We start from the raw sequence: 24,957 nt of genomic DNA on the forward strand, positions 1-24,957 counted from the left end.
AGAAACACACAGCAGATGAAGAAGCAAGAAAAAAACCCACCAGACCTAAAAAATGAAGAGGAAATAGGCAGTCTACCTGAAAAAGAATTCAGAATAATGATAGTAAAGATGATCCAAAATCTTGGAAACAGAATAGAGAAAATGCAAATTTTAAATGTTAAAATTTAACATTGTTCATCATTGCTTATTTCATCTTTAGTTCTTCTAGGTCCTTGTTAAATTAACAAGGACCTAGAAGAACTAAAGATGAAATAAGCAATGATGAACAACACAATAAATGAAATTAAAAATACTCTAGATGGGATCAATAGCAGAATAACTGAGGCAGAAGAACGGGTAAGTGACCTGGAAGATAAAATAGTGGAAATAACTACTGCAGAGCAGAATAAAGAAAAAAGAATGAAAAGAACTGAGGACAGACTCAGAGACCTCTGGGACAACATTAAACGCACCAACATTCGAATTATAGGGGTTCCAGAAGAAGAAGAGAAAAAGAAAGGGACTGAGAAAATATTTGAAGAGATTATAGTTGAAAACTTCCCTAATATAGGAAAGGAAATAGTTAATCAAGTCCAGGAAGCACAGAGAGTCCCATACAGGATAAATCCAAGGAGAAACATGCCAAGACACATATTAATCAAACTGTCAAAACTTAAATATAAAGAAAACATATTAAAAGCAGCAGGGAAAAACAACAAATAACACACAAGGGAATCCCCATAAGGTTAACAGCTGATCTTTCAGCAGAAACTCTGAAAGCCAGAAGGAACTGGCAGGACATATTTAAAGTGATGAAGGAGAAAAGCCTACAACCAGGATTACTCTACCCAGCAAGGATCTCATTCAGATTTGATGGAGAAATTAAAACCTTTACAGACAAGCAAAAGCTGAGAGAGTTCAGCACCACCAAACCAGCTTTACAACAAATGCTAAAGGAACTTCTCTAGACAAGAAACACAAGAGAAGGGAAAGACCTACAATAACAAACCCAAAACAATTAAGAAAATGGGAATAGGAACATATATATCGATAATTACCTTGAATGTAAATGGATTAAATGCTCCCACCGAAAGACACAGACTGGTTGAATGGATACAAAAACAAGACTCATATATATGCTGTCTGCAAGAGACCCACTTCAGACCTAGAGACACATACAGACTGGAAGTAAGGGGATGGAAAAAGATATTCCATGCAAGTGTAAACCAAAAGAAAGCTGGAGTAGCAATTCTCATATCAGACAAAATAGACTTTAAAATAAAGACATTACAACAGACAAAGAAGGACACTACATCGTGATCAAGGGATCGATCCAAGAAGAAGGTATAACAATTGTAAATATTTATGCACCCAACATAGGAGCACCTCAATACATAAGGCAAATACTAACAGCCATAAAAGGGGAAATCGACAGTAACACATTCATAGTAGGGGACTTTAACATCCCACTTTCACCAATGGACAGATCATCCAAAATGAAAATAAATAAGGAAACACAAGCTTTAAATGATACATTAAACAAGATGGACTTAATTGATATTTATAGGACATTCCATCCAAAAACAACAGAATACACATTTTTCTCAAGTGCTCATGGAACATTCTCCAGGATAGATCATATCTTGGGTCACAAATCAAGCCTTGGTAAATTTAAGAAAATTGAAATTGTATCAAGTATCTTTTCCGACCACAGTGCTATGAGACTAGATATCAATTACAGGAAAATATTTGTAAAAAATACAAACACATGGAGGCTAAACAATACACTACGTAATAACGAAGTGATCACTGAAGAAATCAAAGAGGAAATCAAAAAAATACCTAGAAACAAATGACAATGGAGACATGATGCCCCAAAACCTATGGGAAGCAGCAAAAGTGGTTCTAAGGGGGAAGTTTATAGCAATACAATCCTACCTTAAGAAACAGGAAACATCTCAAATAAACAACCTAACCTTGCACCTAAAGCAATTAGAGAAAGAAGAACAAAAAAACCCCAAAGTTAGCAGAAGGAAAGAAGTCATAAAGATCAGATCAGAAATAAATGAAAAAGAAATGAAGGAAATGATAGCAAAGATCAATAAAACTAAAAGCTGGTTCTTTGAGAAGATAAACAAAATTGATAAACCATTAGCCAGACTCATCAAGAAAAAAAGGGAGAAGACTCAAATCAATAGAATTAGAAATGAAAAAGGAGAAGTAACAACTGACACTGCAGAAATACAGAAGATCATGAGAGATTACTACAAGCAACTCTATGCCAATAAAATGGACAACCTGGAAGAAATGGACAAATTCTTAGAAATGCACAACCTGCCAAGACTGAATCAGGAAAAAATAGAAAATATGAACAGACCAATAACAAGCACGGAAATCGAAACTGTGATTAAAAACCTTTCAACAAACAAAAGCCCAGGACCAGATGGCTTCACAGGCGAATTCTATCAAAAATTTAGAGAAGAGCTAACACCTATACTTCTCAACCTCTTCCAAAATATAGCAGAGGGAGGAACACTCCCAAACTCATTCTACAAGGCCACCATCACCCTGATACAAAAACCAGACAAGGATGTCACAAAGAAAGAAAACTACAGGCCAATATCACTGATGAACATAGATGTAAAAATCCTCAACAAAATACTAGCAAACAGAATCCAACAGCACATTAAAAGGATCATACACCATGATCAAGTGGTGTTTATTCCAGGAATGCAAGGATTCTTCAATATATGCAAATCAGTCAACGTGATACACCATATTAACAAATTGAAGGAGAAAAACCATACGATCATTTCAATAGATGCAGATAAAGCTTTTGACAAAATTCAACACCCATTTATAATAAAAACCCTGCAGAAAGTAGGCATAGAGGGAACTTTCCTCAACATAATAAAGGCCATATATGACAAACTCACAGCCAACATCGTCCTCAATGGTGAAAAACTGAAAGCATTTCCACTAAGATCAGGAACAAGACAAGGTTGCCCACTCTCACCACTCTTATTCAACATAGTTTTGGAAGTTTTAGCCACAGCAATCAGAGAAGAAAAGGAAATAAAAGGAATCCAAATCGGAAAAGAAGAAGTAAAGCTGTCACTGTTTGCAGATGACATGATACTATACATAGAGAATCCTAAAGATGCCACCAGAAAACTACTAGAGCTAATCAATGAATTTGGTAAAGTAGCAGGATACAAAATTAATGCACAGAAATCTCTGGCATTCCTATACACTAATGATGAAAAATCTGAAAGTGAAATCAAGAAAACACTCCCATTTACCATTGCAACAAAAAGAATAAAATGGAATAAACCTACCTAAGGAGACAAAAGACCTGTATGCAGAAAATAATAAGACACTGATGAAAGAAATTAAAGATGATACAAATAGATGGAGAGATATACCATGTTCTTGGATTGGAAGAATCAACATTGTGAAAATGACTCTACCACCCAAAGCAATCTACAGATTCAATGCAATCCCTATCAAACTACCATTGGCATTTTTCACAGAAGTAGAACAAAAAATTTCACAATTTGTATGGAAACACAAAAGACCCTGAATAGCCAAAACAATCTTGAGAATGAAAAATGGAGCAGGAGGAATCAGGCTCCCTGACTTCAGACTATACTACAAAGCTACAGTAATCAGGACAGTATGGTACTGGCACAAAAACAGAAATATAGATTAATGGAACAGGATAGAAAGCCCAGAGATAACCCCATGCACATATGGTCACCTTATCTTTGATAAAGGAGGCAAGAAAGTACAGTGGAGAAAGGACAGCCTCTTCAATAAGTGGTGCTGGGAAAACTGGACAGGTATATGTAAAAGTATGAGATTAGATCACTCCCTAACACCATACACAAAAATAAGCTCAAAATGGATTAAAGACCTAAATGTAAGGCCAGAAACTATCAAACTCTTAGAAGAAAACATAGGCAGAACACTCTATGACATAAATCACAACAAGGTCCTTTTTGACCCACCTCCTAGAGAAATGGAAATAAAAACAAAAATAAACAAATGGGACCTAATGAAACTTAAAAGCTTTTGCACAGCAAAGGAGACCATAAACAAGACCAAAAGACAACCATCAGAATGGGAGAAAATATTTGCAAATGAAGCAAATGACAAAGGATTAATCTCCAAAATTTACAAGCAGCTCATGCAGCTCAACAACAAAAAAAAAAAACAAACAACCCAATCCAAAAATGGGCAGAAGACCTAAATAGACATTTCTCCAAAGAAGATACACAGATTGGCAACAAACACATGAAAGAATGCTCAACATCATTAATCATTAGAGAAATGCAAATCAAAACTACAATGAGGTATCACCTCACACCAGTCATAATGGCCATCATCAAAAAATCTAGGAACAATAAATGTTGGAGAGGGTGTGGAGAGAAGGGAACACTCTTGCACTGCTGGTGGGAATGTGAATTGGTACAGCCACTACGGAGAACAGTATGGAGGTTCCTTAAAAAACTACAAATAGAACTACCATATGACCCAGCAATCCCACTACTGGGCATATACCCTGAGAAAACCATAATTCAAAAAGAGTCATGTACCACAATGTTCATTGCAGCTCTATTTACAATAGCCAGGAGATGGAAACAACCTAAGTGTCCATCATCAGATGAATGGATAAAGAAAATGTGGCACATATATACAATGGAATATTACTCAGCCATAAAAAGAAACGAAATTGAGTTATTTGTAGTGAGGTGGAGGGACCTAGAGTCTGTCAAACAGAGTGAAGTAAGTCAGAAAGAGAAAGACAAATACCATATGCTAACACATATATATGGAATTTAAGAAAAAAAATGTCATGAAGAACCCAGGGCTAAGACAGGAATAAAGACACAGACCTACCAGGGAATGGACTTGAGGACACAGGGAGGGGGAAGGGTAAGCTGTGACAAAGTGAGAGAGTGGCATGGACATATATACACTACCAAACGTAAAATAGATAGCTAGTCGGAAGCAGCCGCATAGCATGGGGAGATCAGCTCGGTGCTTTGTGACCACTTAGAGGGGTGGGATATGGAGGGTGGGAGGGAAGGAGATGCAAGAGAGAAGAGATATGGGAACATATGTATAACTGATTCACTTTGTTATAAAGCAGAAACTAACACACCATTGTAAAGCAATTATACTCCAATAAAGATGTTAAAAAAAAAAGTGTTGGTGTTTGAAAGGGGTTAGCATCAGTTATCTTAAATTTGCTTAAGGGGTTCACCTTGCTGCTCAATGCTGTAAGAAAAATGAGGCATAACTGTACTCAGTTACTGATTGAAAAATATATGTATATATTTGGCACTCATGGACAAGGTACTTAAACAAAACAGTTCACAGAAGTCTGCTGATTACATTTTCTTCTATCACTTGGGTGACTAAGGTAAATATGAAATACTTGTCAATTATAACATTAATTGCCACCCAACATCCATGTTCTTTGGAGCCTCTGGATTTTAGCTGCCCAGTTAAAGACTATTTCCTGACACTAAGTGTGTGATGTAATTAAATTTTGGCCAATTAGGTATAAGCGGGGGTGTTGTACGGCACTTTCAGGGGGCCTCCTTAAAGGGAGGGGCTATGCCCCTTTGTCCTGCTACTTCAGACACAGACGTGATGGTTGGGGCACTGTATGCATCTGGGTCATGAGTGCAGGTGGCCACTGTAGGGATTGCAGCCTTGGGTTGCCTGCCTCCACACTTTCATGTAAGAGAAAAATATACTGTTAGTTTCCGCAGGGTCATTGGGTTTCTTCATTAGCAGCTGAACCTAATCTTAACTAACACACCCAGGAAAAGCCTATGGTGTCTTTCAGCTGCATCTGTCTGTCTGCTCTTCATAACTTGCCAAAAGAAGGGCTGAGACTCGATCTTCTAAAACCAAAATCATCATTCTTGGTGACCTCATTTGAAAAGAAACAGGATCGTTTAAGCTTTATACAGATAGATATTATTCTAGATCTATAACACATCCTGATTTTTATCACTGGGAACATTTTGAACTTTCTCTGAGGTGTTCAACTCCTACGCTATATACACCTGAAAAATTGCTCTTTTTGTTTTCAATGTTATTTTTTTCCCTCTAATTTATGTATTTAGTCATTTGTAGTTTACTTGATTTCTTCCTGTGTCCATGGAATAAAATTTAAGTGCTGTAAATGGCCATACAGTGAAAAGCAAGTTTCTCTCCCACCTCATCGCCTAGCCATACAATCTCTCTACTTGGAGAAAATCACCCTTCCTTCCCTTCCAGGGAAGGGGGATGTATACACTAGGGATGTATACATGTATCAGTGTATACACTAGGGAATACGTATAGCTCATCTCTTTTCCCATAAACGGTAGCATATTATACACACTGTTCATCATCATACTTTTTCAATTAAAAACACACCTTGACAATTGTTTCATACCAATTTAGACCTGTCTTATTCTTTCTTTCTTGTTGTTATACTACTCGGTTTATTGTTTATGATTTATATGTAAATAGATGGGCTGGGGTGTCAGACCACACATCCCACTAGTCCACTATTCCACTGTGTGAGTGAATCGTCATTTATTTCACCAATGCTCTACTGCTGAACGTTTAGATTGGTTCGGATCTTTTGCAATGATCAACAATGCTGCACTGAAGATCCGAATCCATTAGTCATTTCAATTGGATGTGAATATGTCTGTAGGGCAAATTTCTAGATGTAGATGCTGAGTCAAAGGCAGGTGCATTTAGAATGAGGATAGATATCACAAAGGTGCCTTTCACAGAGGATGAAGCAAACTTCTGCTTACTCCCACCCACACTCCTGTATAGAGTGCCTGTTTCTCTACACCATCTCCAAAATAGAATACTGCTAAGCTTTCTGATTCTTGACATTCTCATGAGGGAAAATGGTATTTCACAAGGCTTTAATTTACATTTTACAAAATAGTGAATGAGGGTGAGTATTTCCTCCCCTGGGAACTATCTACTTATATTCTTTGCTAATTTTCTATCGTGCTGCCGATCATTTCCTACTGATCTGCAGAATCTCTTCCTATATTGAAAGAAATGGCCTTTTGTCTGTTTTATGCATTACAATGTAGTAAATATTATGCCATTTTTACTTTATGTTGTATTTTTACTATGTGGTATTAAAAAAGTAATTTTACTTGACTATCTCAGTCTTTTCCTTTATGACTGACAGTTTGTGTCACATCTATAGCAGCATTCCTTACTGCAAGATTAAAAAGGAAAATCCTGTCATTTTCATCTTTTTGTTGTTTTTTTAAACATTCAACTTTTTCACCCACGTGGAATTTATTTTAGCATAACGCATTAGGTTTGGGATCTAAAGTTTTTTTAAGATGGGTTCCCATTTGTCTTAATATATTTTGCTAAATAATTGTGTTTATTTTACAAATTTACCCTCTACTATAGGGCAAATGTAAAGGATGGGCTAAAAAGTAGTTATGCAGAGGAATAGTGTATTTTACACGTTCCTCTGGTATACAGGAAGACAGTTAAGTGAATCATATATTCTTGAACATATTTACAACATATAGTTGTAAGAAATAATTTTTTGTCAAACACAGAAGAGAATATTCTTCAGAGGTATGTTTACACACAGGCAATGCACCAGAACAGTGACATTTTCCAGGACCTGTCCAAGATGCTTGATTGAAGCTGTGGGTGATGGGAGGTCTGCAAGGTTCAGTGGGTAACTCTCACCCATGGACTCAGCGTGCTGTCCACAGTCATGCAACGTACTTATAAAGTAAACCAGCTTAATTCTCACAACATCCCATTACAAATTACACACGTCATGGAACCTCTCGTAAATGATATTCTCAAAACCTTAATTGCTAAATCTGCTCAGGCTGTGGTTGGTCTGATAAAACTGTAACCCAGAAAATTCAATGTTATATAAACACGGGTAGAAAAAGAAATGGGAAGCTTATCTTATTAAATAGTACTGAAGTATATGCATTTTGGAGAAGTAAATATCTGGACGCTAGTGATAAAAGAAGTATTATTGTAGTTGCACAGATAAGAGAAATACCTTACAGATGTATGGCACACTTTACAAAAATGCTTTCTGATCCATTATCACATGTGATTTTCAAAAAACTCTATAAACTAGATCCATGTCAAAACAAGAAAAAGAAGACATGGGTACCTTTAATAAAGGGAATAGTCCTCAAAGAACTATATCTTAAATGAATGACAGTCCTTGTTTTTAAATACAAAATCCCATTACTACGTGATCCTGCAATCCCTCTTCTGGGTATATATATCCAAAAGAATTGAAAGCAGGGACTTGAACAGGTATTTGTACACCTGTGTTGATACCAGCATTATCCAGGATACCCAAAAGGTGGAAGCCACCCAAGCGTCCATCAACATATGAATGGCTAAACAAAATATGGTATTTACATACTATGGAATGTTATTCAGCCCTAATAAAGGAGGCAATCCTGTCACGTGCTATAACGTGGATGAACCTTGAAGATATTACGCCAAGTGAAATAAACTGGTCGCAAAAAGACAAACACTGTATGATTCCACTTATATGAGGTACTCAGAGTAGCTAAATTCAGAGAAAGAAAAAGTAGAATGGTTGCCAGGGACTGGGGAGAGGGAGAAATGGGGAGCTATTGTCTAATGGGTACAGCTTCAGTTTTTCAAGATGAAGGAGTTCTGGAGATGGCCGCACAACACTGTGAATCTGCTCCACCACACTGAATGGACTGTACCCTTCAACGTGGTCAAGATGGTAAATTTCATGGTATGTGAATTTTCCACAGTAAAACCCAAAATGTCTTTTCCAAGACCCACATCTCACAAACCTGGCCAAAAACTTCTTCATTAACTGTGAATGTGAGGTCGAGGATGTCTGTGATGTTGTTGTCTTTCATCCATTGCAAGCTCTGGTGGAATTCCTCATCCAGATATTCCAGGTCACTCAAATCACAGGGCCTGGGTGTATTCAAAGGGAGAAAGGTAAACGGATTGTTTCAATAAACAGCTGCTCAGACCTCATGCCAAAATGTGGTTATGTCACTCCTGGCTAAAGTGACACAGACGTATTCTAACAATTGGATACTTTTGAATATACTGATGAATCTTTTTAGTTCATTCAGTAGTTTTTTTATTGGAAAAGGAAATTTTAAAATGTTTACAATAATAAACACAAAATGATTACTGACTCAGGGGCTCTCCATGGCCGTTGGAGAAGAGTATCATTTGAAAACAACTAAATTATAGACAGATCAATTCTTTTTTTTTTCTTTTTCTTCTTCCAGTTTTATTGACATATAATTGACATACGGCACTGTATAAGTTTAAGGTGCACAGCATAATGACTTACATACAAGGACAGATCAATTCTACTTAGTAGTTTCATGCAATGCTTGTAATGTTACTATATTTATATAAACTGATTTATATCTGTTATATGATGTTCTCTTATGCTTACATAAAATCTCCAAATGCATTTTTATTGGACTAAAAGGTTTATGTGATATCTAAGCACTCAGAAAAGTAAATCACCATAAACCTAACAGGAATGATTAGGGGAAAAACAGGGACAAAAGGGTCAGAGGTGCCAGAGAGGCCAGTGCCTCTGGTCCCACAGGCAGGGCCGGGTGGACACTTACAGTCTCAGGAGTGCCTTATAGAAGGGCCTTGTGAAGAAAGCGTCCAGAAGGTACTGATGGATCAGAGCCAGGCCTAGGATTCGACCACTAAACCTGAACCTGGAACACAGACAAGGCAGAGCAACTGAAGGGCAGCTGGGAAATTACACTGTTAAATATTTTCATTTGTACTGTTATCTGATATGTTTCTTCATAGTACTCATCTTTTAAGTTGCTTGAAAAGTTTGCCAATTGATGACACAATGGAGGCATCCATTCTTCTTATTCTTTACCATAAACAATGCCTATGAACTAGGTATGTACTAAGGAACCCTCCTCTCCCCCAAGTACCCAAATAGAATCATTTTGCTGCAATCCTTTTCTCAGACCTGAGAGTATAAGGACCTAAGTGATGAAAAGAGCTGGTGGAGGGGAATTCTGGGACCCTAGACAAACAGTCAGCATTTAAAAAAAATTATTTATTTATTTTCTTTGGACACATTTTTTTTTAACATCTTTATTGGAGTATAATTGCTTTACATTGTTGTGTTAGTTGCTGCTGTATAACAAAGTGAATCAGCTATATGTATACATATATCCCCATATCCCCTCCCTCTGTGTCTCCCTCCCACCCTCCCTATCCCACCCCTCTAGGTGGTCACAAAGCACGAGCTGAGCTCCCTGTGCTATGCGGCTGCTTCCCACTAGCTATCTATTTTACATTTGGTAGTGTATATATGTCCATGCCACTCTCTCACTTCGTCCCAGCTTACCCTTCCCCCTCCCCGTGTCCTCAAGTCCATTCTCTACATCTGCGTCTTTATTCCTGTCCTGCCCCTGGGTTCTTCAGAACTTTTTTTTTTAGATTCCATATATATGTGTTAGCATACGGTATTTGTTTTTCTCTTTCTGACTTCACTCTGTATGACAGACTCTAGGTGCATCCACCTCACTACAAATAACTCAATTTCATTTCTCTTTATGGCTGAGTAATATTCCATTGTATCTATGTGCCACACCTTCTTTATCCATTCATCTGTCAATGGACACTTAGGTTGCTTCCATGTCCTGGCTATTGTAAATAGTGCAAACGGTCAGCAAGGAACCTGAGGGTCTGAATCTAAGGATATGGAAAGTTTTCTGGACCATGCATCCTCACCTATTCGGGCATTCCAGATACCACCTGAAGGTCTAATGTGTGCCTGACCCTATGCTGGGAGGTGGGGGACCTGAGTATGAATCACATATGGTGGTCATGCTCACGGTCAGTGGGGAGAAGTACGTGGAATCCCACTGTGGTCATCGGTAAGTGGAGCCTACGTCGTCACACATGAAGAACAAGGTCTCTGCTGGGAGGAACTGATCACATAGACCTGGTCACCTCCAGATGTAAGCGCCTTCACTGATTTAAAACCTTGTTGGGGTAAACTGCTTCCAGGCAGTTTTGCTGGTGATCTGCCTAGCTGCATGCCACGGCTCCCGAGGGCTTGGCCCCATCGTTGTCCTGCTCCTAAACCAGCTTCCCGTCTGCCTGGTCTAGCACGCTGGTTCCCTCACCCTGTGTTCTGCCCATCCCTGGTGCCTACCTCCATGATTGGGGTCTCTCCTGTCTCTTCCTATCTAACTAGATTTTCACCTAAGCATAGACTTAGCTGTGACTTTTCTCAGATCCTCCCAGTTGGAATTTCCAACTAGGCCATGACCTTTCACGAGGCTCTTTTTAGACTCAAAAGACTTTGTACTCTGTAACTGCTATAAGAATGGTTTAAATGAATAGATGATCAGACCCTGTAATAAGTGTAATCATAAGCTGCACTCCAAATTGCCACTTTGGAAGGAGTCGATTCTTTTTGCGTGAAATAACATGCAAATATTATTGACTCCGGGGAGACCAGAGGCGAGTAGAACGTTAGTAAAGGTGCTAAAGGGGCACCGTGCACGGGGAGGCTCATGGAACAGCTGAACATCTTACAGTCTTTGAGGCCGGGGTACACCATCGGTGCTGCATTCCCCCAGGGCTCTTTCCTGATACCCCAATAACCAACGGGTCCCCAACATGGCGGCCACAATCCTGCGTACTCCATGCAGGCTTACCCACGCTAATGGACTCTGAGGCATCACAACTGATGCTCCTAACATGATGTGGGGCTGTGGCCATGTGGTGGAGACGGCGAGACCACCCACAGTGGGAAGAGAGCAAACGTCCACACAGAGGTGCCTGCTAAGAACCTCCCTCAGAGGTAGCCCTGAAAGGCCTAGTAAAGAGAAATGGTAATCTCAGCAGGCAGTAGTGTCGGCAGAAATGGAATAGATAAAAATATGACACGAGAATACTATTTTCAGCTCAATGTTAAAAAAGGGACTATCTCAATAAATTGTAAATTCTCCAGCAAGATACACATTCTTCAAATCTATTCAAGAAGAAGAACTTAAATAGACAAATGACCATAGTATAAACTAGAAAACTTTGAGGAAAAAGAACTATGTTCAAAATTGATGCTGGGACAGTCCATACATGGACAGAAAACACCCCTACTATTTAAATAGCTCCAGAAACCAGAAAAGGGTAGAAAACTTCTTACTTCATCATTATGAGCTACCATAACCACAAAATGGAATCTGGAAAAAAGGAAAGGAAACTAAAGACATCTCACTCATACATTAAAAACATCATAAATAAAACACAAGAGAAAGTACCAGTCCATTCCCTGAATAACGCCAGATGATTCAGGATGTTTGACTTTAGGAAACTAAGGACAATTTACTATTAGGCATTCTCTTATTAAAATTAATAACGATGTCAAGAGACAAAAATCATATGGCTTTTCTTTTTTTTTCTGGTTAGAAGCTGAAAAGTTACTTGAAAATATTCACCATCTATGATATCACTTATATGAGAAATCTAAAAAAAACGACACAAATGAACTTATTTACAAAACATAAATAGACTCACAGACACAGAAAACAAACTTATGGTTACCAAAGGGGAAAGGTGGTGGGGGAGGGATAAATTACGAGATTGGGATTAACATATACACACTAGTACATATAAAATAGATAATCAACAAGGTCCTACAGTATAGCCCAGAGAACTCTACTCAGTACCCTGTAATAACCTATATAGGAAAAGAATCTGAAAAAGATTTTATACATATATGTGTGTGTTTATATATATATATATATATATATATCTGAATCACTTTGCTGTATATCTGACAGTAACACAACATTGTAAGTCAACTGTACTCCAATATAAAATAAAAATTTTTAAAAATGGGGTAAAAGGGGACCAAGAAAAAAAATATCCACTGTCCATTTCTGAAGAAAAAAATCTTTGTAGGAAACAAGGAATAGAAGAATACTTCCTTACATAATGAAGAACATTCATCTCTGCATCATATCTGACAATAAAAATACAGGGTGCTGGTTACCACCACCCTTCACACTGCTCCATCAGTTCTAGTCACCGTAGTTCATTACAAGTGAAAAATGGGAAACAGATTAGAAATAACGTTTATGGGATGCCGACTGGGCCAACACATATGATGTTATCTCGTTGATCCTTGCTGCTCTATTTTATGACTATGGCCCTCTTCATTTCACAAGAAGTCTAGGGTCAATAATTAGCCCCAGGCAAGTGGTACACTGGGGAAACTGACCCATGTCTGCCAGAAGCCCGACCAAGCCTTTTCCTTTGTGTCCATTTTGAGAAGCTGGACAGTAGTGACGTTAATCCTCTGGTCCAGGGGCCAGGCTGCCTGGTGTGTGACCTCGTGCCGGGACTTAACCACCTATGCTTCATTTCTTCTTCTGGAAAACGGCACCCTTCAGGTGATAACTATTATTATTTTATGTTGGCTTCCAATACCTCCTTGTGCTAATTAGGAATATTTTGATTCAAGTAACCTTCCACGAGTTTAAGCCAAAGGGGGAATTCATTATAAGGTCCTGGCAGTGTCTCAAGAAATGCAGGGTCAGGAATGCAGTTGAGCGTCAGGTACTGGGGTGACTTCACCCTCCCTCACCCAGTGTCTCCCCTTAGCTCTTCTCTGTGCACGTCTGCTCCTTTCTTCTCTCTCACTGCCAACACGGCTCATGTCTCTCAGCCTGGAGTTCAAGCCCCTAGAGAGACCAACTTGACTTTCACTGACCTAGGTCCAAATTTCCAGCATGATTCCGTGATTGTCCCAACTCAGCTTGGATGTCCACCCTGCACCAATCCTGAGCGGTCAGGAAAGCAGGGTCTGGGGAAGAGATCTCGGAGTCTGGTGTCCTGCTCAGCACTTTGAAGCTAGGATCAGCGTGGCTTGCCTCTGTCTCCACCAGGGGCTGGGATCAGATGGAGGGTGGCAGATGGGGTTGTTTTCAGCACATGGGACTGCAATGCAGACCACCCACTGAGAACTGTTTATTTGCTTTGAATGGGGTCAGGCATAAGATGGAATTTCGAAAGACAAAATCATATTGGTTTCACAGGCTGACGTGGGCAACTCGTAGGCCCTTGATATTTTCTCATAGCTGTGCGAGCAAGCCATGATAATGTGGTTTGGCTTTATATAAACACAGACAGGATGGCTCATAGCCAGTCCAGTACATACAGTAAAATATATTCCAGAGAGATGAACTATGGTCTGGGATGTGTTAGTACAGAGCACATAATACAGGGACTGCACAATTCAAATCCAAACAACAGCTTAAAAGGCAGAGACGGGAATGGAAAGCCTTTCCCAGTTGATGAATTGCCCTGACAATCTCACGAGAAAACATCTTCCAGTGCTTGTACATCTCCTTTATCTGTCTCACCCAGCTTGAACAACTGCTTGCTGGGAAACTGATTGTGCTTGTTGCCAGCATTGGTTGGAAATGTGTAGGAATTAGGAGACGGAAAGAAAGTCCTTTTCTTTAGCCTACGGATGGATCACTGGAGAAACTATCCAGATAATTTAAGCAAAACAAAAGAAAAACAGTTTACTTTTTTATTTTATTTTATTTTGCGGTACGCGGGCCTCTCACTGTTGTGGCCTCTCCCGTTGCGGAGCACAGGCTCCGGATGCGCAGGCTCAGAGGCCATGGCTCACAGGCCCAGCCGCTCCGCAGCATGTGGGATCTTCCCGGACCGGGGCATGAACCCATGTCCCCTGTATCGGCAGGCGGACTCTCAACCACTGCGCCCCCAGGGAAGCCCTCATCATCTAATTTTAATAGACTCCAAAGTATTTCATTTTCTGAATGTTCTATGCTTGGTTTGGCCCTCCCCACGCTGATGGAAACCTAAGTGGTTTTCATCTTTACGCATCTGCTCACAGGTATTGGAGGGGGACAGCATACAGCCAGTCAACTCTGGGACCATGGGAGAACCTCTGAAATGGGCAGATGTCCCTCTTCAAGCATCCTCATCAACACCTCAGCAGACATCCGGGAGATTAACTTGAGTTGCCTCAGATAAAAGCAACTGCAGCCACTCTGAGCTTTCCTAACGATGCTGCGGGACATCACGGCAGGAAAGCTGAAAGCAACCCATGTTACTGGCAAAGGTTTATCTCACTTCCATCTCGGCTTTGCACATTGCAGTGAGCGTTCAAAGGCAACGGAGTTTCACATATTTCCAGCACATCTTCCCACCTGGTTTAAAAGGCCCAGCAAAGACTTGACTCTCCCCTTGAGAGGGTTACTGTTTGTTGATTCATTACTCTTTGGGTTGTTTGCCAATAATCCAAGAAAAGCAGTATAGTGGAGAGGACCACGTTGCAAGCTCTGATGTCAGGCTGCTTCGGTTTAACTCTTCTGACCTGTGTGACTTTGGGCAAGTTGCTTACCATCCCTGGGCTTCAGTTTACTCATCTGCACAATGGGATCATAATGGTACCTACTCTATAGGGCAATTGCTAAGATGCTGAAAGGCTTTGCCCAGGGACTAGTGGAGGTCAGTCTACCTGGATGTTTATCCAGAGACTGGCATGCCTGATCCCTTTTCCAGGCTGAGGATCCTAGGGCTACACATCCAGGCCTGATCAAAGGACGAGAATGTGGGGCTTCCCTGGTGGCGCAGTGGTTGAGAGTCCGCCTGCCGATGCAGGGGACGCGGGTTCGTGCCCTGGTCTGGGAAGATCCCACATGCCGTGGAGCGGCTGGGCCCGTGAGCCATGGCCGCTGAGCCTGTGCGTCCAGAGCCTGTGCTCCGCAATGGGAGAGGCCATAACAGTGAAACCCGCGTACCACAAAAAAAAAAAAAAAAGGATGAGAATGTGGACTTGACCAGTGGACTAGCCTGCACTTTCCTGCTGTTACAGAACTGCAGACTTCTGCTTTGCTTACAGACAGCACTCCTGTATCGCAGTGCCTGGCTACGGGCGAGGGCACAGTCCAGATTTGCTGAATTGAATTAAATCGAAAGTTATCATTTGGTTTGATTCCAGTGGATAAACTGTACAAACCTACTGAAAATTCCTGAAACATCATCTGAAGCTTGTTCGATGAGATTAATTGTTCACATTTCCAATATCTTGAGTAGGTCTCTGATCCGAAAGATGGACAGAAAGACCAAACTGCAGAGAAGACTTGAGGTCATGGAGTCAATGTATGGGCGAATATGATGAATGTTTCACACCCAGAAGCTGAACTAGCAGGTCTCTCTCTCCCTTTCTCTCTCCCTCTTCCATCTCTCTAATGAAACTTTGTGTAGGAACATGTTTTAGCAGCAGGTAGGATGTAATGACTTCACGGTGTACTTTTCAGCTGATTCTTTAAACAAAAGCAGTTTGCGTAATGGCAAAAAATTTAGCCAGGAAGTTTGGGAGAGGGATTTCTTGTCCACACGTCAGATTTATGGAAGGGGAAGCAGGATGGTTTGCCAAGTGAAGAAAATAAAAGACCTAATTACACAGCATTGTAAATCAACTATACTTCAATAACATTAAAAAAAGAAAAAGACCTCATTACCCAGGAAAGACATTTTAGATAGTGCAACAAAACCCTTTAAAAAGGCTTCTAGTTAATTCCTTTATATGAAAGGGATATAAAAATGGGATAACACCCTCATTGCAGTGCCCAGGCAACATTTCAAGTCTGAAAGGTTCTGTTGTGGTCTTTCTGGTAGTTTGATGCCCTGGCATAAAACTTGTGCCCCTGATAATTGTCTCACGGTGTCTTTTCGTTCCGGCGACCGTCTCAGGCTCTTCTTGACCTGTAAGCCATCCATCTCTCTCTGTATGATTCTTGGCTTCTGCATCTTTTCATGCATCACCGCTAAGCATCAGAGATACTCCCTGTACCAGCTTCAGCCTTGAGGAACCCAAAGCTGGTCCCATCTCTGGGCCTTCCTGCCTGGAAAGGGCATCAGACAGTGTATTAGGGAGCTGTAAAGAGCTGGACACTTGGTGACAATGTGCTTGGCTCTGCTGCCTTTGGTGAGGGGACGGGGGACTGAGGCAGACACAAGAACAGCTGGCGGGACACTGAGGTCTGCTCAAAACCCGGCAGAGAGTCAACAGACCTTGATGGCTTCTTCCAAACACCATGGTATCTTCCGGAGCACAAACACCTTCAGAACCAGCACTGCAATGGCAAATACCAGAGGCTCAAAAACATTTTCTTGGTCACTGAGTGAAGCCAGAGGGCTGCTAAAACTGCCCCCGGGCCTGAATGCCCCCAGACCACCGTCACAATGGCCTGTCTCCCAAGCTATGACTCTGGGACTGCGCCCACCTGTGCACGGCCTACCTCCTGCAGACTGACAGCTGAGTTCTAGAAGGTTTTCTCTGCAGCAGTCATGTTTTCCATCCCTGCTCATTTCCGGCTCTTCCCCCATCACTACTTCCCTGGCAATGGGCCAGGACTTGCAGGGGTTAAGGTCCTTTAAGATGTCTTTGCGGTCCTCCGAAGAACAGAGCCGGTTCCTCAGCTGTAGCACAGTTGGCATTTGCTGTCCTGTGCCCTGCAGGGTGTTTCACACACCCACCCTGGCCTCTGCCCACCAGACGTCAGTACCACCCATCCCCCCAAAGTTGCGATCACCAAAACTGTCTCCAGACATTGCCAAATGTCCCCTGCTGGGGCTGGGGCAAAACCACCCTCTTCAGGAGCAGGATATCCTAACAGGTGGCCATGGTCCCCTTTCTGACACATGGGCACCATCTGCCTCTCCTGGGCTCTCGAACGCAGTGAAGGTCACAACCTCCAGGCTTTGTGCTCCACTCTGCACACATCTGAGCAGTTTTCATCACTCCCTTAATTTCTTTTTTTTTTTTTTTGCGGTACGCGGGCCTCTCACTGCCGCAGCCTCTCTCGTTGTGGAGCACAGGCTCTGGATGCGCAGGCTCAGCGGCCAGGGCTCACAGGCCCAGCCGCTCTGCGGCACGTGGGATCTTCCCGGACCGGGGCACGAACCCATGTCCCCTGCATCGGCAGGCGGACTCTCAACCACTGCGCCACCAGGGAAGCCCACTCCCTTAGTTTCTAAGTGTGCTTTCCGACTCCACCAAACCTCATTTCAGACTCCCGCCTAGAACTTGGGCTCTAGGTCTCTCTTGGGAAAAGGATGGGAGGGGAGAATAATGTCTCCCAAATGTACCAGATTATGTTATCCTTTCTGAGGGGATGATGTCTGATCTGAATTAAGAAAAGGAGTGAGCTTCCAGGAGAAGGAGCATTGCAAGCTGGGGGAACAGCAATGCCAGAGATGGGATCATATATGGTTTGCTTGAATAACAATAAAGAGGGCAAAGGGGCTGGACACTGGAGAGAGAACGAGAAGATGGGAGAACATGAGTTTGGAGGCATTCCCCAGGAGACAGGTCATGCAGGGCTTGGCAGGCATGGGAAGGAGTGTGGATTGTATTCTGAGTGTGATGGGAATCCACTGGAGGTCCCCTGGAGGGCTGATGGGATGAACTGATTGATGTTGGGAATGATCACTCTGGATGCCGCAGGGAGAGAGGGGAGGCTGGCAAGCGTGGGAGCAGACACTCCCAGGAGACACTGCAGGAGTTCAGAGGCTCCTGCAGTAACCCAGGTGGGAGGTGATAGCAGATGACACTGGGGTAGTGGGGGTGGAGGTGATGAGCTCAGATTCGGGATGTATCTTCATGACAGAGCCAAGAGGATTTGCTGATGGATTGGATGGGAGACGTGAGAAAAAGAGGCATCAAAGACAGTCCATGGTCTTGGGCCAGAGCAATTGTGTAGATGGTGGTACCATTTAATGAGATGGGAAACACGAGAAGAGAAGGTTTGGAAGAGAAACTTGAGAGTTCTCTTTTAGGCCTATTAAGTTTGTGAGGCTTACTAAATATCCAGGTGGAGCTGTTGAGTGGGCAGTTTGACCAATCAGTCAGGAACAGGGCCAGGCTGCAGATGTTAATGTGGGGTCATGAGGACGGAGCTACATGAATCCATGAAGCTGGATGAGACCACCAAGGAAGTGCGAGCGGTTGGAGCGGTGGACCAAGGGCTGAGCCCTAAACAGTGCAACATCCAGGGGTCTGGAAGTTGACAACAAAGGCAACTGAGCAGGAACAGGGGATGAGTTAGGATGGGAACCAAGGGATGTGGAGAGTGTTCAGGAAAGAGGCAGAGACCGACTGTGTCAAGTGCCTCTGAGATCAAATAATAGGAGGTCCAAGAGTTGCCCACTGGGTTTGGCAACCCTGATGAGAGCTGTTTCTGTGGAGGGAAAGGGGAGGAAAGGCTGGAGAGAATGGTAGAAGAGAAAGCAGAGAAAGTAAGCACAGATAACTCTTTGTAGGAATGTTTCTTTAAAGGGGAGCTGTGAATCAAAGTGGTAGGTGGAGGAGGGTGTGACATCTAAGGAAGCTTGGATTCGTTTTTAAATGTGAGAGAAATGACAGCGTGTTCATGCGTTTTTAATCTCAACAAATTTACCGAGTGCCTCCTCTGTGCCAGGTGTGTACAAAGATATGAAGGTAAACGTTCGTTCTGAAGAATGTACAGTTCGATAAGGGGGAGAGATCTAGCAATGCAGCATTTCATTACCATGTAGCACGTGCTGTAGAAGAGGGCACAGGAGGTGTGAAAACCCAGAGGAGGGAGACTTAGCTGACTTGGGAGGGATTAAATCTAGGTAGGCTTCCTGGAGGAAGTGATGACTGAGGTGAGCTTTGAAGAATGAGTAGAAAATTAGTCTGCTTCAGAAGGCAGGGAAGGGCTTTCCAAGAAAATAAAATCATATGAGGAAACAGGCAGGAAACAGAATGGAATATGTTTAGAACAGCAAGAAATTCACAATGACTAGAGCAGAAAGAGGGAAAAGGGGCAAGATGAGGCTGAAGAAAGAGGAAGCGGGAGGTCCTGGAAGGTCTTGTTCTCCATGCCAACGAGTTCAGCCTTTAAATTGTAGAGAATGGGGACCCACTGAAGGGCTTAAGCCAAGGGGGTGACATGCTTGCTTTGGGATTTTAGAGAAATTAGCCTGCAGCCATGTGAGGGATAGTTCTGAGGACGGACAGAGGGGAGGGTATTACAGTACGTCCAGGGAATTGTGAGGAACATTTTGGAGATAAAATTTGCAGGACAGGGAGCTTTATGTGAGCAGAAGGAGAAGAGAAGGATGACAGGAAGTGGCTCCTGGAAGAAATTAGATCTTAACTTCGAGGGGAATCAAGCTGACGATGTTTAGCAGGGATAAAAGCTGAAAGAGTTTGAAGCTCAGCAGAGAGGTCAGGATAAAAGCATAGATTTAGAATTCATAGTTTGACATGGAGAGAACTTTATGGAAGTTTATTTTGATTCCATTGCTATAGTTTATGTAAAATTATATCTTTCCATCTATCTGTCTGTCCATCCATCCATCCACCCATCCATCCATCCATCCATCCACCCACCCATCCATCCATCCAATAAAATAGCATGGAAGGACTTAAGGCAAAATATTAATAGCATTTATTTCTGTGTGCGCTTATTTCCTTATGTATATTAAATATTTTTACAATGAATGTGGGTTACTGATGTGATAAAATTATATATGTTTATTTGCATACAATAGAGATACAAGGAAAACTAGAAGACATTGGTGTCTCAGAATCTAAGGGAGTAGACTTTGAGGTGGGAGTCCATATCTACCGCAGTGATGTTTCCATTAAGGTAGGGAGGGATAATAGTCCCCTAAGTTTGCGATTAGGTGGTCTCCACTGTTCAAGGAAAGAGCAATTTTGGTGAATACTGATGTCAGATTTCAGTAGGTAAAGGAGAGAATGAGGGAAAGGAGCCGTAAGCAGGGGGAGAGAGTAAAGTATAAAGACAGATGAGAAAGAGAACATTTCTGGAGTAAGGGCATGGAGGAGATGGGAACAGAGGGAGCCAGAACCTCAGTGGGAGATCTGCCTGGACCGGGAGAAGGGCGATGCAGGGAAGTGTTAGGGTCGAGTGGGTATTTGTAGTCATGGTGGGAAATGGAAGTGGTCCCCTCAGAGTTTCCACTTCAGTAAGATCTGAAGGCATCTCCTCAACGTGAAGGAGTCTGGTTGGTAGGGGCTTTCAGGCCAGTGGAATGAAGGATGCATCAAAGGACGGGTGAGCTTTGCTGTAGAGCCTGCTGGGGTCAGAGAGTATGAATTAGGATTGTACCGTCTCTCAGGATCATTTCATTTTCTCTGGTGTTAGAGGTGCCGGGAACAGCTCCGGTGTTGAACATGGGAGACTGAGTTATGATATTGATCCAAGGTGGCGTTTTGCCCATCAGATGGGGTGTAAGCGTGGAGGGGAGGGGGAATTGTGTACAGGGGAAAGAGGCGTTCAGGAGGCCTGGGGGGGAGGAAACCATGCCAGATGGGCAGGGGATGGTGAGTCTGAGGTGCAAATGAACTTGGTAAGCAGCTGCGGTAGTGGGAGGAGGTGGGAATACTGGCTGTAGAATGATGGATGGAGGGATTTTAGAGTCGTCAGTTTCAGATATGGCACAGTTCTGGGTGATAATGAGGCTGGGAGGGCCATTGTGGGAGCAGGTGGCTAGAGTGGAATGTAGGTCAAGGTCACTGGGGCTAGGAAAGTTAGTTTTTTTTTTAATCTAAACTAGTATATATATATACTATTTAATTTTTTTATTCAAGTAGAGTTGATTTACAATATTGTGTTAGTTTCAGGTGTAAAGCACAGCGATTCAGTTATACATATATCTATTCTTTTTCAGATTCTTTTCCCTTATAGGTTACTACATAATATTGAGTAGAGTTTTCTGTGCTATACAGTAGGAAGTTAAGTCTATTCTCTTCAGCACCTTTACTCAGATAATGTTTCAAGGCATGGGTTGAAAGGCGTCGCCTCCCTCATCCCCCCTCAAATTGTTTAAATATCGTAGATGCAAGGCCTGATTTACATTTGGCTTTCATAGCTTCCCTGTGTGTGGAAACAGCACTGCAAATTAGCTGAGAAAACTTGAAGTCTTCTTCATCTGTCCTGAAAGAGACCCTGCCAACACAAGATAATGACAGGATATGGTCTTCTGACTGCTAATTAGCAACTGAAATGAATGTGTCTAGCCCAAGTGCCCTTCACTAAAATTAGCCCTGCAGGGGGCAAAGGACTAAGACCAGGGCTGCTTATTCCTCAACATGGCAACATGGTGGCCAAATGGGCACCTCCCGTTCAGAGAAAGCTCTTCTAGAAGTAGATTATGCAGATTATCTGTATCTGTAGCGGGTTGAATGTGCCCCCCAAAGACGCATCGTCTTCCTCAACCCTGGATCCTGTGACCTTAAGAAAAAGGGTCCTAAAAACAAAAAAAAAACCAAAAAAAAAAAAAAAAAAAGGTCCTTGCAGATATCATTAAGGATCCCCAAATGAGATCATCTTGGATTATCCACGTGGGCCCTAAATCCACTGCCAAAAGTGCTTATAAGAGACAGAAGAGGAGAAGACACAGAAACAGAGGAAAACGCCATGTGAAGACAGAATCAGAGACTCAAGTTATGCAGCCACAAGCCAAGAAATGCCTGGAGCCACCAGAAGCTGAACGAGGCTGGGAAGGATTCTCCCCCTGAGCCTGGGCAGAGAACATGTCCTTGCTGACACCTCAATTTTGGATTTCTGGCTTCTAGAACGGAGAACACCCAGTCTGTGGTAACTTGCTAAGGTAGCTCTTGGAGAGTAATATAGTACCCAATGCAAAGGACACCCCTCTTCCTTCATCTTCTTGGACATTGATCACTAAATCTATAATTGCAGAGTTTATACGTTGACCCACTAAAGTCATATTTTTAATTTCATGCAAGAGGAGAATTTATCTAATTTTCAATAAGACATAGACTCTGGTTCCATGCCCAGAATTATATAGGAAAGTTGAGCAAAACATGCTGCTTGCCTGGATAACTGAAATGTTCTGAGATCTGCTGGGTAAAACAGGAAGGTGAAGGTTGAAAAGGTCTTAATTATCTGAGCTGCAAAGACCAGAGAATAAAGGAATAACAGTGTCACTGTGCTCTAGGCAAAACCCATAGAGCCCTACTGACCCTTTAAATGTTGTGTCCTTCTCTGCCTGTGACTCATTAAGCAATGCACAGTATTACACAAAAACTGAGTCAGGGGAAAAAAATAATCAATTTGATATAACCTAAACAACTTTTAGGTTTTTCATTCATTCAATCTTTCAACAAATCATATTGAGGTACCTACCATTTTTGAGGCACTGTCTAGTTGCTGGGGTACTTAGAGCACAACAGACAAGGCTCCCAAGCTTCCATGGGGCATACAGACTAGTGACATTATGGTTCAGGAAATTATTAGAGTTACTGAACTATTACCTAAGTCTCAACTGAAATGACATTCTGTAATTTTCACCTGACTGGCAAAATAATAATGGCTCTGACAACATCATGTTCTCATGCTACACAAAAGCATACGTACTGGTATAACCACATACCAGGAATACTTGAAGCTATCTAAGTAATTGGTTCTGAATTAATTGTATTGGTAGAGGGGAAGTAGGAAAGCATAAACAATATATAAATGAATCAACATGATGTCAGGGCTTGCGACTATGTTCTATTTAGCTTGATTGTTTTGAAGATGTATCGACTGATTATATTTTTCTTTACAGCATAGAATTAGTTGATATTCTTTGAGATGAGAATAGAAGAAGAAAGTCCCTAGAAGTCTGGATAGTAAGGAAAGCCAATCTTGGAGTCTACGTTTGCTATTCATCATCCGAAACCTGAAAGTCCTTCATGCCCCTTTGTGCCCCAGAGGTCCCAAGGCATCTGTCTGGTCCGTTCCCAGCCTGTGCCTGAGGGTCTGTCTCCTGGACTATGTCACACACTTTCTTAGATGTCTGGAGTGATTCCCATGTGTCTGTCGCAATGATGTTCCTAATCATTAGATTTATACGTCTCCACCAATTATTCCCCTTCTCAGATCCCGAGACCATTTAGGTACCTTGATCCTGTTCTCAACTTGACTAGGGTTGAACTTTTGTCCCAGGCCCACCTGTGCAAATGTCCTTTTCAATACATCTTTTTTCCCAGACAGCTTTGCTATTCTTAACTTAGGAAATCCATTCCAGGTGGTTGACCCTGACCCTGGCCCTGGCCCTCCATTCATTCCAAATTCTGTTGCTGTAAAACTCTTCACCCTTCCCACTGCTCTGAATATATATTTCCTCTAATGAAGTTGAGGCTAGACAGAAGATAAACCTTTGTATTTTCACATAACTTATGTTTATAGAAAAGCTCTTCCAATAGACAAAAAGTCTTTTGAAGACGAGATGTTGACTCTCTTAATTCTGTTTGGTATTTAAACAAATCCGAAAATGAACACCTCTCTCGGACAGTACATCTTTCGATGACTTAACCAATAGTTGCAATTTTTAACATTTTTATACTTAGAAAGGGTCAAGCGTAAGGATTTCTCAGCCATGATATTAACTACATATTGTAACTTATTCTCGGGCTTGTACTGTTACTAGAGTATTTTCAGTTCCTTTGTCCTCAAAGCAAATTTTTAAGGTGGGCAGGATCCATTTCCATTTACTTAATCAAGCCACAATGTATCCACAAAAAAGTCTGAGGCACATAATCGAAGCCTAATTTTTAATCCCCAGGTTACATGTTAGGACACTGAAGTAAGGTAATGTAAACAGCCTGGTCAAATTAATTAACTTTGATTCTTTTGAAACCTTTGCTCAGTTGAAATCCTAACACACCAGGGAAATTAGGAGAACAGGAAATGGCATCTCCCGCCTCTGTGCAGCACAGAAGCTTATTCACACCTCCACCAGCGGTCACTTATACAAAACGTGCTGTGACATCTTGTCCAATCATATACGCATGCAGGAGAGCTAAAGGTGGGAAACCCAGATCTCTATGGCGGGAACTTA

At 41.8% G+C, this 24,957-nt stretch overlaps 1 protein-coding gene across 1 annotated transcript in view; it reads right to left on the bottom strand.

Annotated features, from left to right (window-relative positions):
• The window catches only part of HECW1 (HECT, C2 and WW domain containing E3 ubiquitin protein ligase 1), a 253,204-nt gene that overhangs the window by 14,080 nt on the left and 214,167 nt on the right, over positions 1-24,957 (bottom strand). The window contains exons 22-23 of the mRNA XM_060019836.1: positions 9,657-9,755; positions 8,847-8,976 (exon numbers count right to left, since the gene is read on the bottom strand). Of these exons, the coding sequence (XP_059875819.1) occupies positions 8,847-8,976; positions 9,657-9,755 (229 nt within the window). The remainder of the gene's footprint in view (positions 1-8,846; positions 8,977-9,656; positions 9,756-24,957) is intronic.

Source organism: Delphinus delphis, chromosome 9, assembly GCF_949987515.2.
Source record: "Delphinus delphis chromosome 9, mDelDel1.2, whole genome shotgun sequence".
NCBI lineage: Eukaryota > Metazoa > Chordata > Mammalia > Artiodactyla > Delphinidae > Delphinus > Delphinus delphis.